The following is a 14,122-nucleotide window of genomic DNA, read 5'->3' on the forward strand; positions in this document are numbered from 1 at the left end:
CTGTTTTGGCGATGCGGATAACCCAACGGAAGGCAGTTCCGGCATGCAGTGGGGGGCCCTTTAGCGCATCCACTGGCGCCAGACTATCAATGCGTCCCAACATCAAAGAAATGAGGGGTAATGGGGCGATCTTATCCTCGTTATCGCCTTATCGGAAGAGACAATTGCTGACTAGTGACACACTTCAATTGCAAAGTGGGCTGCTCGGAGGCACATCCCACATCCGGAACAGGAAGTTCTAGCCAAGCAGCTTATATCAGAACGACACATCTGTCTTCGCGCTGCTTATCCCTAATTTCTGCAAGAGTTGTTATCTTTCTACTTTAAGACCCAGAAGAGAATATGGCAGACTCCCTCTTCGTCGACATCACCACCCCCAATGGCCGGCAGTACCAGCAGCCGACCGGCCTGTTCATTAACAATGAGTTTCGTCCCTCGTCGAGTGGCCAGACTATCGTGTCTTTAGATCCTGCGTATGCACCTTACATCTAAACTACTCTCAACCTTCCATGCTGACTTCTACAGCACCGACAAGCCCATCGCCACCGTCCACGCCGCAACAGCAGAAGATGTCGATGCTGCCGTTCAAGCTGCCAAAGCGGCGCTATCACACTCCTCATGGAAGCTTCTCCCCGCCACCGAGCGGGGACAGCTTATGGGTCGTCTGGCCGATCTGATGGAAGAGAATCGAGAACTATTTGCTGCTATTGACGCATGGGATAACGGTTCGTATAGCCCCCCTTGTCACCGCTGTGCGGAAACTGACTTGGCCAACAGGCAAACCCTACCAAGTCGCCCTAACCGAAGACCTCACTGAAGCCATCACCACCATCCGCTACTACAGCGGCTGGGCTGACAAGACCTTCGGACAAACCATCAGCACCACTCCCCAAAAGTTCGCATACACTATCCGCCAACCCATCGGCGTGGTCGGACAGATCATCCCATGGAACTACCCGCTGTCGATGGCGACGTGGAAGCTGGGACCCGCGCTCGCCTGCGGGAACACCGTCGTCATCAAGGCCGCCGAACAAACACCCCTCAGCATCTTGGTCCTCGCAACACTCATCAAGAAAGCCGGCTTCCCGCCCGGAGTGGTGAACATCATTAACGGCTACGGAAAAGAAGCCGGCGCTGCGCTGGTCCAGCACCCGCTCGTCGATAAGATTGCCTTCACGGGCTCCACTGCTACCGCCAGAGAAATCATGAAGATGGCAGCCGGCACATTGAAGAACATCACCCTCGAGACTGGCGGAAAATCGCCCTTAATCGTCTACCCCGATGCGGATCTGGAACAGGCGGTCAAGTGGTCGCATTTCGGCATCATGTCCAACAAAGGCGAGATTTGCACTGCTACGTCAAGGATCTTCGTGCATAGGAGTATCCTCACTACCTTCTTGGAGAAATTCAAGGAGGCAATCGAGACGACTTCTAAGATCGGCGATCAGTGGGACGAGAATACCTACCAGGGACCACAGGTCACCCGGGCACAGTACGACCGGGTTCTCGCCTACATCGAGACAGCCAAACAGGAGGGCGCTACACTAGTCACCGGCGGCAAGCCCTATACCCCCAAAGATGAAAAGAATGCAAAGGGCTACTTCATTGAGCCGACAGTGTTCACTGACGTGACTGATGACATGCGCATCTGTAAGGAAGAGGTGTTCGGGCCTGTGGTGGTGATTCTACCATTCGATTCGGAGGAGGAATCGGTGCGTCGCGCCAACGATACCACGTATGGTCTGGGCGCTGCGGTCTTCACAACGGATCTGGAGAGGGCGCATCGTGTCGCGGCGGATATCGAGGCAGGCATGGTCTGGATTAATAGTAGTCAGGACTGTGACCCGCGCATTCCGTTTGGAGGTGTCAAGCAGAGCGGTATTGGGCGTGAGTTGGGTGAGGCGGGACTGGAGGCGTATTCGCAGGTTAAGGCGGTGCATGTTAATATGGGGAGTAGATTGTAGATTAGGCTAGAAGGCAATATGCTTCGATGAATAAACTCTGATGACTTTTTCATGTTCTAAATAAGGTTGATTGTTCTCTGTCATCGGCAACTGAAGGTTTCCCTGAATGAAGCGCATGAAGTTAAACTGGTGATGTAAGAGCACCTGTAGTAGTCTCCATTGTGGAATTTGTGGCGTTGTTTATCAGTATAACTGGTATGTAGTATACTAGTAGTCTCAGCTTTACTTCTTTTGAGCAGCACCTTAGCGTAAGTAGACGGTGCACAAGCAAATATATATTTCTTGTACAACACGATCACATCGTCAACTTCCTTGTTGAACTGGACTCGACTAGAAATCCAAATAAACAGAATTATTCGTTCTTTATAATTAGAAGAAAAATTTCTTTTTTCTGAAAAGTTGACAATACTTGTCGTAGCTAGTACTCATATTATTGTTCTCCATTAAGTGCGACACTGCTCATCTAAATCCACAATGGCGATTTAAAAACGGTGTTCTTCCGCAGGAAGAACCAATAGCAGGCGGACAAACCCACTCTGGACACTATCGGGAAAAAGCAAAAAGAAATTGCTGTGCATCATCCGTGAATCGAACACGGGCCTCATCGATGGCAACGATGAATTCTACCACTAGACCAATGATGCTGGTGCTTGTAATGCTTGGCAATTGAGTGATCTAAGAGCCAGTGAATTATATGATCATGATGTGGAATGGTTGGATCGACTCTCTAGAACTTTGAACTCTCTAAAGCATTTCGCTATAGTAATATCGAACATTCGTGAATGACTGCAAAGTAAGAAGACGACAGCTGCCTGCAAGTAAAACCCTTGCAGACATACATGACTGGGTCTAACCCTCACATCCATCTCAGACTTTTACTAAACCCAACAAAAACACTAGAATTCTTGAACAAAGGAAGCATCCAAATCACCGCCGTCCACGCCGTCCACATCTTCCACGTGCGCTTATCAGCATCTCCTTCGCGAAGGAATAGGATCCTCCCAGCAATGGCCATTCCCAACGCAACCGGGAGAACATACCCGGGTACGTCCAACTCCCAGAAAGCAGGACAAACAACGGACCAGATCGCAACAGGAATCGCAACGGACCACCGGGCCGGCCCGTCACCCAGCACAATGGGCATTGTATGGCGGTTCTTCGCACGGTCTCCTCTCACGTCCTTGACGTCTTGAATATGCATCGTTGTGCCGATCACGGCACTGGTGAGCCAATTCCACCGCCATGCTCTAGGAAGTATGTCGAACCCGGTTCCGGTCGCGACACGCAGTGATCCCTTGTTGTATTGACTGAATGCGAGGGCTAGAAGGACATTCCGTAGAATGAACCCGTCGTCACCACCGCTGAGGTCATTGTATACCCAGTTCATCGTGTAGAGGAGAGCAGTCTCCTCCCATGCACCGAGGTAGACGCTGAGTCCGAGGACAACTGGGATCGCAAGTAAGAGTAGCTGGCGAGTATGCAGGATGCTGATCCGACCTGCGGGCAGTGGTCTCCAGGGTCGGTTGATTTTGTCTTCTGCCACGGAGTCCGGGTGCCTCTGATTCGCCAGGTTGAACACGAACAGGTTTAGCCAGTTCCATAGCATGACCATGGGTATTCGACTGACTACTGAGAGTAAGTCCGGAGTGTTGTCGTCTGTCAGAAGAGGCCCGGACAGAGCAGCACAAATGCCAAATGCTGTCTCAGGAATGACAAATGTTGTAAAGTCGTCCGCAGTGAAAAGCCAGATAGTCAGCGCTAGGTCCTTCCAATACCATCCTTTCTATACAGTTGTGAGCTTTATGAATTGATGGTTCTATCCAAGATCACTCACTTTGTAAGCCCTTGTATTGCTCTGTCTTGTCTTCACGACATCGGTTTTAAGTGCAGCATTTGCAGCGCCAAGTAAAGAAGTGAAAATCTCGTAGAAGCGAGAAAAATCAAGAAGATCCATTTTTTTCGGCATTTCAGACTTTGATCTGCTTCCACAGCAGAGAGATGTCTGCGTTGGTCTTTGCAAAATATCTTGGAGAAGGACCAGACTCGGGTGTGTCGCACCCTTATATTCCTGGAATCAATTCATGTCAAGATTGGAGTTGGCACTATAATAGCCTGAGAGTCCACCATTCAGCTCCTGTCTGCAAAACTTTTGCAGTGGCTGGCTGTCTCAATACTCAGCTAAACCTACGGCCAAAGCCGACGAGCTGGTGTATGATACCAATCTAAGCAAAACGTTGAGGTTTGGTTATCCTTGCCGATGGCGCCCTCTTGATACGGGTTGTAGCTGAACCGTTGCACAGCTGAATAACGCCACACATGGTCTTGTCAGACGGGGCGGAACATAGCGCTGAGGTGGCTTTTTCATGCTGTCAGATAATATTCACCAGTGAAGTCAGTTGAATCCTCGGACCCAGTTGCCTGCGCAGTCTGGTGCAAAAGCCAAGGTCCTGGGGGCAAATGTGGTCATTCCAGCCGATAGGCGGGAGGTGACAATAGGACAACAGAGTCAGCACTAGCGTTGCGTTCTGATGCCTAACAGGATTGTTCACATATTCGACCTGAATGAAGCAGTGCCTTGTGGGATGATGTGCCGCACACAATGTATCATAGAGTGTTTACAACATTGCCAGCCAACCAACTTTTAGCCGTCGCATCAAAGGTACCCTCATCTTCGACGCTCGCGCCAGGCTTGTGCCTTTCTGCTCCCTTAGCAGCCGTCCAATATCCATGTAGCTTTCCACGGTTGCCCGAAGTGGCCCTCTTACACCACGAGGTAGCTCCTCAATTGCCTCTCGGCTGACCTGATAATATCCATCTGCTTTCTGCAGCATTCTCTCCTGCAGGCCATACATGATTGGGATATTAGGACGCTCTAATACATCTCCTGGAGTCAGGCCTACTTCATCCAGCCACGTTGTAGGAATATATACTCGTCCAATTTCTGCGTCGCGATGGATATCACGTGCAATGTTGACACACTGCATGGCTTTGCCCATCTCCTTCGCCGCCCGTTTCAACAGCGGCACATCTTCCGTATTGTCGTGGCCATGATAAAATAGGACAAGATCGAGAACTAATGCACCCACCGCGCCAGCTACAAAACCTGCGTACTGATCAAGGCAAGTGTCCGATTTGATCGGGAAACCTCCTTTCTTAGGATCGAATGCCAAGTCGGTCTCGAACCCTCTCAGCAAATCATAGAAGAAATTCTCAGTTAAGCGGGAGAGTGGAAGGTAGCTGATCGATTGGTACAGCCTCTGATATTTTCCCCCTTGTTTAGAAGCATGACAAGCGTCATGCGGTAGTCGACCGCGATGGCTTAAGTCTAGGAGGTATCTGCACTCTGTGATCCAAGTCTTGGCTTCCTGATCATCTTCAGCTTCGTCAATGAGATCATCCATGACGCGGCAGAAGGAGTACCTATGCATATCAGAAGAATGAACAACACATGAGATTGAGGGGCATTACAAGAATATGAGATCAATGCGTAGCTGACCCTGAAATAATGCGCTGCCGAGAAACATGCTCTGACTCTTCTCTTGCAGACAATACACAGCCTGGGACAATGCAGATAGGGATTCGTCTATAGACGGCAGACTGCACAATAACGACAGAGCTGTCCTGAGCATGGTGCCCTTGTCTGCTGCTGGCCGTGATAGGGATTTGTATTCTTGGAGTGCATATGCGTAATCAATCCCAACTAGTCCTAACACAATCATCATATTTGTGACCAGGAAAAAGAGTGCCTCTCTGTTACTGTTAGACTTCATGTCTAATGATCACAGGTGGGTTTGACTGACTCAACTTCTAGCCCACCGATACGATAATCCAATTTTGTGCCACTCTCTATCCTCCAAGTCCCAGATTCCATAGCACGGGAATCCGCAACCCGTAAATATAGCGTAGGGAGGCAGATCGCGGCGATTGTGGGTTTTGCGGGAAGTCCAATAAGAAACGGATGGGACAACATCCTGTATTCTCGCATGAGCATTTAAATAGATTCAGGGTGGACTGATCTTACCACTGGAATAGCAAGATTGGACTGACCCACACAAGGATCAGGCCCAGGTAAGTCATATGCCGTCCCAACAGCAGGCACGTTGTTCCACCACCCATCAAAGTTAATATGACAAATGCAACCACATTTCTTGTTCTACGTCTCTCCGGATGCGGCCGAAGATACATGGGTCGCACAAGTGGCTTCGTGAAGATACAATATGCCACACTCGTGATGTAGGTTTGTATGGCAAAAAAGAAAACCTCCTCAATAGGAATATCGAGTATCTTGGGACCGACTACTGCGTCGGGCGGATACGTCCAGATAGCAGACCGTATCAGGTAGGAATCCCAGGGGATTGTTGCAAGAATGGCAATCTGTCAGTCCCAGGTAGATTAGATCAGAAGTCCTTGGTTTCAAGGTACGGTTGAAGTACCGTAATCAGAATGCATATTTTGCAACAGTCTTGCGCGGCGAAGAATGGGTAGTAGATCACTGTCAGTGCCGATGCAGCAGGAATAGTGTAAGTGCAATGACTACTTGCGCACTTAGAATTAGCAGATGTAGAAAAGAGATTGGTAGTAGAGACGCCTCTTACAAGAGAATATAGTCGACCCCCATTTTGCTTCATGGTTATCTCGCACTCCCTTACGGCGAGCACCAAGAGTATGAAACATATATCTGGAAAAGGGCGTTCAGCCCCCTTTGCAAGGTTCAGCCGAATCCTGTTTCACTGCCCCAGCTTCCGGATAGGAACCGGTTGCGGTTGCGTCTGAGATTCATGAGGACTAGAAAGTTTGTTTGTGATGGTCATTGCGCCACTGGAATACAGGGATAGATTTGAGAAAGTCTAGTTTGGATTAGTGCCAAGGAGCTTAGAAGTCGTCCACCCGCTGTCAATTGCATATTGGAGATGCCCTCATTGAGTATCCGATCGGCAGACCAGAATGATGGCAATGCGTGAGGTGCTGACTTATTCTGACCTCATGACAAGAGTATAGCTGGTCGGAGTAGTGACCAACGCAAGAAACAGTGACCAGCTGGTCTTTCTCGACAGTATTGAGCTGTGGCGACCAAAGACGGGATTGACGCGACGAAAAAGTAAGTCGTAAGTTATGAGTAGAAAACGAGATGAAGCTGTAGTGGGGAAGACCAATTAGAGAAAGGGGGTGGGTCACGCTATCGGGGTAGTTACTACGTACTTACTACTGCTAGATGCCCTCAGGGACTCCCCCACTCTTGACAGCTTTCTTATCAACACAGTCTGACTGCATTGGCTGTTTCATGCAAATGTCTTTCGATATGCAATGCTCCGAACGCTTTATCGTTCATTACTTCATTTTAAGATAAACCACTACCAAGCTAATTCTGGTCTGGCCATGCAGCTCGCCGCTTCCAGCTGAGAACAGAACCTCTCCTCCTCTACCAGCTTCCCCGTCCTCACTTCCCCAGTCATCTTGGGAACAGCGGGCCAGATCTCCTCCCCGCCTTGGGCCTCTTCTTTTCGCCGGTGTTCCATGACCATTGTCTTCACATCTTCTTGAAAATGGATGGGCCCCTGCCCACAGTCAGTTCTGCCCAATCTCACGTCTCTTCTGTCAGTGTCTCATACATACCCTCTCCTTGTCCGGGTGAAGCTCGCCGTTCGTGAACACACCCGCGCTCAAATTTTCCTGTGCTCCAACACAGAGATCTTTGTCTTCATCCAGGACTTGTCGGTAAAACGCATTAATATTGGCAAATTCCTCATCCGTTGCATCTCTGTGTCGATATACTTCGTTTTCGATCTTGCTGGTCGTCGCGCTAACAGGAATCATGCGTTGAATGTAGAAGAATTTATCCCTGCTATTGTGTTAATAGACCATCGACTCCTTCCCTTTTGGGTACAAACTTACGTGACTGTGACCGATGTGGTTGGGTAAAAGTATGTAATTGACCTCCGGAACTGTGCGTCAATATTGTCCTTGTTGAAGATATGATGCTCCATATACCTCGCCTTGGGCTCGACCCGGTACCGAGGAAGATCCGACACTCCATTGATTAGGGGATGTGAGGTCGCGCAGTGATAACATTCATTGTAGTTCTCGATCAGAAGCTTCCAGTTCGCCTCCACGTCCATTTCCCAGTAATGGTCAAAGGCGTATTCCCCATCGAAGTCAAAATCCTGCATCCGCGGCTGCTCATCGATCTTTTGGAAGTCGTCGTCCCACTTGACCTCCGGGTCGCCGGCCTCTAGATTCACCCAGACGAAGCCCGCTTTGTCGATATGCACATGGATTGGGAGGAGTCCATGTTGACTTTTGTCAAAGCTTGGTACGGTTTCGAAGCGAGGTGCCTTTGATAGGTTGCCCTTCAATCCGTAGGACCAGCCGTGATACTTGCAGCTGAGGATAGAGGTAGTTCCGGACCGAGCTTGGACTACCGGGTATGCGCGATGTCGACAAATGTTATGGAATCCGTTGATGTTGCCGTCGCGGTCTCGAGTCAGGAAGAAGGAAAAGTTAGAGATGGTAAAGGAAAGAAAGTTGCCAGGCTTGGTAAGTCGACTGGAATGTGTGAGTAACATCCATCGCTTGGAGAAGATGGCTCGCCGCTCCAGCTGATACATGGCATCAGAGCGATACCATGATGCCGGAAGGCTCCGAGGTGGAGAGCTTTTCTCTGGGGTGTTGGAGGACCGGCCAAGTAATCGCCACATCGTGATGGGGTTTGTAAACAAGTTGTTGAGGTGGCTCAGAGGAGCTCAGATCATCACAGTGCCTTTATAACAGCGCAGCGCTGGTAAGTGGGGTCTTGGTTCGGCGTTGTCGCATCAAAGATGGGGGCGTTGGGAGCTCGCCCGAGGACACCACCGATAAGGAATTGGATAAGGATCACTAGCTTTTCTGTCACATCCACCGGCTGTCCAGCCGTTCTTATCCAACTCAGAAAAGAAGAAAGAAAAACATGGGTGCTAATCCTCCTTTGGTCACTGGTCGCTGCTACATATCATCCCTTGGGTACGATTGGGGGATTACGAACCCCTTGACACACTCTCCATTTCACGTCTTTAAGTAAGTGCCAAGCTCCAGTTTATTATATGCTATCTATTATGTGTATCAGTCGTTCAAGTCGTATCTAGGCTAGATCCATTCTTCTATCCCAGTGTCGAGTCTTTTTTTTCTTTTTCCCGGCTAGCCCGGCCGTCACTAACCCAACTCACATTTTGCTCGTATTCCGCAGTTTCCTGAGCAAGAACGTGGCTGCTCCAATCAAAACCGACCCTAATATCCCACAGCAAGCACCGAAAAGTTGCAAGCCCGAATAATCCGTGTAGTTCTGCTTTTCGAGAATGGCACCCATGATCGGCAATCCGGTCAGACAGCTGCCCAAGTTAGCAAGCAGGAAACTGAATTTGCTTGTGAGACCTGATACTCACCTCACTGACATGATCAGCTGGAATGTTCCGAATCGCTGACCTAGGGTCTGCAGATCCCCCACTTTGGCAACACATGGCATCATGAGAGAGACAACAGCGCCACTGACAAAGCCATAGACCGCCGAGAACACGATGATTCCTGCATGAGAAGGGTGGTAATTGAAAGGAAGCCATAGACAGAGCATTGACACGCCGGTGCCGAAGCAGCAGAGTGTTAGGACGTTGAAGTGACCAAAGACATCTGCCAACTGAGGAGGGATAAGACGCCCGAATATAGAGGCACCACTACATTTCCCGAAGTTAGCACTGAGGCTTGCGAAAGAAAGCATCGCGCAGTCTTACTTGATAATGGAAATAAGATAGAGAGCAAGAGTCGATGAAAATCCCGCGTTCTCCGCCATGCTGGAAAGATAATCGAACGGAGCCCAGAGTCCCCACCTGTCACTGTCAGTCAATAAGCAGGGTCATCGATCGGAATATTGACGAACATAATGAAGAATGCACCAGCGGTGTACAACCCAAATGCGGTATCCTTCAGCAGAGTCAGGTCGATCCACGCTGCTTTACCGTTCCACTCCTTACGCGGAAGACGGCTGCGGATCAGTAGGCAGGCTACTGCCAGCATGATTCCGACGAATAGCGCGGTATACCGAACGGCACCATAGAAGCCGATGTCGTTGATGACCCGGTCGAGAAAGATCGGAAAGATAACACCCCCAAGTGAACTTCCAGATACAGCAATGCCAGTTGCAAGACCTCGGCGACGAACAAACCATTGGCCGACGCAAATCATGGCCGAAGTGAAAACACCACCTGCGCCGATGCCGAAGCAGAGACCCTGAGCAAGGAAGATCTGATAATACTCGTGAGCCAAGCTGGTCATACAGAGTCCCAGCACGCAGAGAATGCTGCATGGCCAGAGGACCGGGATCGGGCCGTAAGTGTCAATTATGCGACCCCATAGTGGTCCCGGTGCCCACATGAGGGCCAGCTGCACGGCGAAAATCCATGATATGTCGGACGCGTCGTAGTCTTTGAGTGACGTCTGCTGGTATGTTGTTTGAAAAACACCGATACTGTGATAAGATCAGTACGGAGTACAGGGGACAGTTTTAGCCCGTCGATACATACGCATTTAGGAACCCAAAGGAGGAGAATAGGGCGCAAAAGCCTCCAGCCACGGTCAGCCAACCCTTGACCCCTTCTTCGGGCGGAATGGCTGGGTCTTCTACCGGCTGGTTCTTAGGCTCGGACATGTTTGTCTAGCCCAGAAATCCCAGGCCAGAATTGTTCTAATATATGTTCACAGCCCTTCTTGATTATTTAGGGATGCATGAGGCGAATTACAAATTCTAGGGGAAAAAGCCTCCACAGGGTCCCGGACAGTGACTCGGTCTACGACTGGCTAAGTCCGACCGAATAAATGCGGGCGCTAAGATAAGTATCTGGGTTTCGATGAGAAGCTTCGTCTCGGGCCTTCGGCTCTCGTTATGTCCGATGGGGCCCACGCGACAAGGATCTTGCTCATCAAAGTCGCGCTAATTATGCGAACATTTGTCGCATCGGGCATGAAATTGACCGTGTCATTGCAAAGACAAGTGCGATCTGACCCATATAACTTTGCAAGTCTTTGATCAGAAGAGTATATGATCTGTGTGTATTAATCGGACGTGGAGCCTAGGGTTGGGTATTCAGCTGAAGAGCAGTGGTCTCACCTTCTCCGTTCGCGACCAGCTAAAGCCCACAAAAAAGCCCACAAAGCGGCTGTGAGCAAGCCACACCAGGGAACCCTGGCCAGAAGACTCTCGAACCCATTATTGGGATGATGCGGCCCACATGGTACCCACAGTGCTGTAAACTCTGATGCCAACTGCCGGATCCAAGTACAGAGCAATGAACTTCATGGACTACTGCAAGACGTGCCCAACATTGGGACGTGTGCATGCGACACTTGATCAAGAATGACAGCAGATAATAATAATACTAATAATCATAACTAATATTCCCTCAGCATTGAGTCTCCAGGCTGATCCAAAGTCACCTTCTGTGCACACTGGATGTTTGCGGATCGAGGATCGACTTGGGCGTCAGCTTTGCTCAGGTCATCGCTTGGAGGTTTCTTGTCGGAGATTTTCGGATGTATCCGAAACGTCTGCTTGCAGCTGCCACACCGACATGAAAAAGGCACGTCTCATTCATCGGGCTATCCCCCGTCGCAAAATTGATGACGTGAACAGCAACTTACCCCCGCCAATCAGATGGCAGAAGGGTCAGATGCTTTCCCGATGATCGTCAAGTGAGTTCCCTGGACGATGCCATCCTCCCCGACGGACAGCCCTTATTCATCCGTCGGATGGGACAGCTAGTCCGTTGGACTGAGCTACTTCAGCAACATATGTAAAGCTTGACAGCCCCGTCTACATATGATGGCAGGCTTTGGTCTCTTTGAGGATGTTTGAGTTCTTTTGGTAAAGGGGACAGTCATCAGACATGCACATTACGAAGATCCCCCGGCATTTGGTCGCATTAAGGTGCAGTAGTAGGAAAACATATCCGGCTAAAAGACTCCTTAGTGCTTGCGTTGGTGTGAACATCGTCCAAGATCATCACAGGCGGTATCCAAGCAGGTGTTCAACCGAACAGCCCCGTGGCTACATTTGGCAGGGAGCATCCTTGTCGACTTGCATGGTAGATGTAGCTGCCTAGGACTTGTGAGTTCCAGCTGCGCAGGTTGTATAGGTGATCATTGCCCAAGTCTTGTGACAGCCACGTGCTTGAGGTCAAGCTGCGTTTCCAGCAACGTTCCTGCCCACTGCTCTTTAGTAGTGCGGTAAATGAATCTCCATTAATCTTCCATATCCCCGCCAAGATCGGGCTTTCCGAACGTATGATCTTTTGAATGCGACCGGGCGAGAGGGGTAATTAAACAAGTGGCAGATCAAACCGTAAAATAGAGAATTCGGTGGTTATCCCGCCAGCTATACCTAGCTGAGCAGACTTATAAAAAGACGTAACAAAGTCAGAACATGGTGAAATTAAACTGTGCTCCCCAATGGTGATGTGGACATGATAGCAAGTTTGCGACAGCGGTTGTCTGAGACACGATGGAAAGACTGTAACAAGTCTGAGGGAACATCTAGTCCAATGGAAATAACACAGTTCCCCTATTGCACATAATACAATACCCTCTTCTTGAGCATTATCAGGATGGCCCATATTCATTTTATAGTCGACAGTCACTCCTTATTCTAATGATGGACCGAGGCCAGGCCGGGGCATATAGCCGACCCCAGAAAAGCCGCGCCCCCACGGTCGGCGATGTTCTCCGATCGGGGATGCCCTCAAAAAGTCGGGGTTATTCCCACGAAGAAAATCCCAATCGATCTCACAACCATCACCATGCCTACTACTCGTCCCATTGTCCGCGCGGCATGCCATAGCCTCTCAAGTATCCGGCATGCTTCCACAAACACCGCGAAGAAAGCAGGTCCTCTGGCCGGCATCACCGTGGTCAGTCTGGAACAAGCCATAGCCGCACCCTTCTGTACCCGCCAATTAGCCGACCTGGGAGCCCGAGTCATCAAAGTCGAACGTCCCGGCGTCGGGGACTTCGCGCGCAACTACGACACCCGCGTTAATGGCTTAGCCTCCCACTTCGTCTGGACCAACCGGTCCAAAGAGAGTCTCGCCTTGGACCTCAAAAAGCCGTCCGATCACAGCGTGCTAATGCGCCTGCTCAGCCGCGCTGATGTCCTCGTCCAGAACCTCGCCCCGGGCGCCAGTGCCCGGCTGGGATTATCCTACGCGGATCTCAAAGCCGCTCATCCTTCGTTGATCGTGTGCAATATCTCTGGGTATGGTCCTGACGGACCGTACCGCGATAAGAAGGCCTATGATCTGTTGATCCAGAGCGAAGCCGGCATGCTCTCCGTCACGGGGACAGGGAAAGAGCCGGCTAAGGTGGGCATTTCCATCGCTGATATTTCCGCCGCTAGCTATGCCTACTCGAATATCCTGGCGGCGTTGTATCAGCGGGAGAGGGATCCCGCGAAGCAAGGGTGCAACATTGATATCTCGATGTTGGAGAGTATGGTTGAGTGGATGGGGTTCCCCATGTACTATACCTATGAGAATGCCCCGGGTCCGACACCTGCTGGTGCTTCGCATGCGGCTATTTATCCGTATGGGCCGTTTGAGACGGGTGATGGAACGGTGATGTTAGGGATTCAGAATGAGCGCGAGTGGGCCAAGTTCTGTGACATCGTATTGGGTCGAGCTGATTTGGCTACGGATGAGCGGTTTGTGAATAACTCGCTGCGGTCGCAGAACAGAGATGAGCTGAAGAAGATCATCTGCGACGTCTTCTCGTCGCTTTCTGCGGAGCAGGTCATTGCTCGACTGGATGAAGCGGCGATTGCGAATGCCAGCGTCAATGACATGCAAGGCGTCTGGAACCACCCGCAGCTGAAAGCCCGGCAGCGATGGACTGATGTTGAGACTCCAGCGGGGACTGTGCCGGCCCTGTTGCCTCCTGGAATGACCCTGGGTGATGCGGATACTTATGGGGCGCGCATGGATGCGGTCCCTGAAGTCGGTGAGCATAACAGGGCGATTCTGGCTGAGTTGGGACTCGACGAGGGTACAGAGAAATAGTGATAGATACTTTAGACTATGTACATCCTCATGAGTGTTTGAACTTTTTACCCCTTGTTAATACGTAAGTGGACTGGCTGGTGTTGCCAC

At 50.4% G+C, this 14,122-nt stretch overlaps 6 protein-coding genes and 1 non-coding gene across 7 annotated transcripts; 2 read left to right on the forward strand and 5 right to left on the reverse strand.

Annotated features, from left to right (window-relative positions):
* The first annotated feature begins 163 nt into the window (after positions 1–163).
* Positions 164–2,022, forward strand: BO85DRAFT_410894 (aldehyde dehydrogenase ALDH). Its single transcript, XM_025657500.1, has 3 exons — positions 164–473; positions 526–725; positions 778–2,022. Exons 1-3 carry the CDS (start codon positions 343–345, stop codon positions 1,962–1,964), a joined length of 1,518 nt encoding a protein of 505 aa, XP_025521108.1. The 5' UTR covers positions 164–342; the 3' UTR covers positions 1,965–2,022.
* A 515-nt stretch (positions 2,023–2,537) lies between these two features.
* On the reverse strand, positions 2,538–2,608 carry BO85DRAFT_t15. The gene has a single exon. It is a non-coding gene; the product is annotated as a tRNA-Gly (tRNA).
* Positions 2,609–2,680: 72 nt separating this feature from the next.
* Positions 2,681–4,000, reverse strand: BO85DRAFT_465110 (UbiA family prenyltransferase). The gene is made up of 2 exons (XM_025662032.1): positions 3,799–4,000; positions 2,681–3,747 (listed from the first exon to the last, which is right to left on the reverse strand). The coding sequence occupies exons 1-2, from the start codon at positions 3,928–3,930 to the stop codon at positions 2,821–2,823; spliced, it is 1,059 nt and encodes a 352-aa protein (XP_025521109.1). The 5' UTR covers positions 3,931–4,000; the 3' UTR covers positions 2,681–2,820.
* A 579-nt stretch (positions 4,001–4,579) lies between these two features.
* Positions 4,580–6,592, reverse strand: BO85DRAFT_494918 (terpenoid synthase; the record flags this gene model as incomplete). The annotated part of the gene is made up of 5 exons (XM_025663887.1): positions 4,580–5,384; positions 5,433–5,728; positions 5,761–5,935; positions 5,986–6,338; positions 6,398–6,592. The coding sequence occupies 5 exons, from the start codon at positions 6,590–6,592 to the stop codon at positions 4,580–4,582; spliced, it is 1,824 nt and encodes a 607-aa protein (XP_025521110.1).
* Positions 6,593–7,315: 723 nt separating this feature from the next.
* On the reverse strand, positions 7,316–8,752 carry BO85DRAFT_494922 (aromatic ring-hydroxylating oxygenase subunit alpha; the record flags this gene model as incomplete). Its single annotated transcript, XM_025663888.1, has 3 exons — positions 7,857–8,752; positions 7,578–7,803; positions 7,316–7,519 (listed from the first exon to the last, which is right to left on the reverse strand). The coding sequence occupies exons 1-3, from the start codon at positions 8,657–8,659 to the stop codon at positions 7,316–7,318; spliced, it is 1,233 nt and encodes a 410-aa protein (XP_025521111.1). The 5' UTR covers positions 8,660–8,752.
* A 257-nt stretch (positions 8,753–9,009) lies between these two features.
* On the reverse strand, positions 9,010–10,676 carry BO85DRAFT_444507 (MCT family MFS transporter). Its single transcript, XM_025659028.1, has 5 exons — positions 10,511–10,676; positions 9,868–10,455; positions 9,722–9,817; positions 9,380–9,664; positions 9,010–9,325 (listed from the first exon to the last, which is right to left on the reverse strand). The coding sequence occupies exons 1-5, from the start codon at positions 10,633–10,635 to the stop codon at positions 9,160–9,162; spliced, it is 1,260 nt and encodes a 419-aa protein (XP_025521112.1). The 5' UTR covers positions 10,636–10,676; the 3' UTR covers positions 9,010–9,159.
* A 2,102-nt stretch (positions 10,677–12,778) lies between these two features.
* On the forward strand, positions 12,779–14,032 carry BO85DRAFT_515733 (CaiB/BaiF CoA transferase family protein; the record flags this gene model as incomplete). Its single annotated transcript, XM_025664801.1, has 1 exon — positions 12,779–14,032. One exon carries the CDS (start codon positions 12,779–12,781, stop codon positions 14,030–14,032), a length of 1,254 nt encoding a protein of 417 aa, XP_025521113.1.
* Between the last annotated feature and the right edge of the window lie 90 nt (positions 14,033–14,122).

The sequence above is a fragment of the Aspergillus piperis genome (assembly GCF_003184755.1).
Source record: "Aspergillus piperis CBS 112811 unplaced genomic scaffold BO85scaffold_1, whole genome shotgun sequence".
NCBI classification, from domain to species: Eukaryota; Fungi; Ascomycota; class Eurotiomycetes; order Eurotiales; family Aspergillaceae; genus Aspergillus; species Aspergillus piperis.

What these genes read in the sequence shown, in the direction of transcription:
- BO85DRAFT_465110 (XM_025662032.1), bottom strand. Translation starts at nt 3,930, where the DNA reads ATGCCGAAAAAAATGGATCTTCTTGATTTTTCTCGCTTCTACGAGATT. An exon ending in GCAATACAAGGGCTTACAAA is followed by an intron (nt 3,748 to 3,798) that starts GTGAGTGATCTT and finishes ACAACTGTATAG; the next exon opens with AAAGGATGGTATTGGAAGGA.
- BO85DRAFT_410894 (XM_025657500.1), top strand. Translation starts at nt 343, where the DNA reads ATGGCAGACTCCCTCTTCGTCGACATCACCACCCCCAATGGCCGGCAG. An exon ending in ATCGTGTCTTTAGATCCTGC is followed by an intron (nt 474 to 525) that starts GTATGCACCTTA and finishes TGACTTCTACAG; the next exon opens with CACCGACAAGCCCATCGCCA. An exon ending in TATTGACGCATGGGATAACG is followed by an intron (nt 726 to 777) that starts GTTCGTATAGCC and finishes CTTGGCCAACAG; the next exon opens with GCAAACCCTACCAAGTCGCC.
- BO85DRAFT_444507 (XM_025659028.1), bottom strand. Translation starts at nt 10,635, where the DNA reads ATGTCCGAGCCTAAGAACCAGCCGGTAGAAGACCCAGCCATTCCGCCC. An exon ending in TCCTTTGGGTTCCTAAATGC is followed by an intron (nt 10,456 to 10,510) that starts GTATGTATCGAC and finishes ATCTTATCACAG; the next exon opens with TATCGGTGTTTTTCAAACAA. An exon ending in CAGCTGATCATGTCAGTGAG is followed by an intron (nt 9,326 to 9,379) that starts GTGAGTATCAGG and finishes TAACTTGGGCAG; the next exon opens with CTGTCTGACCGGATTGCCGA.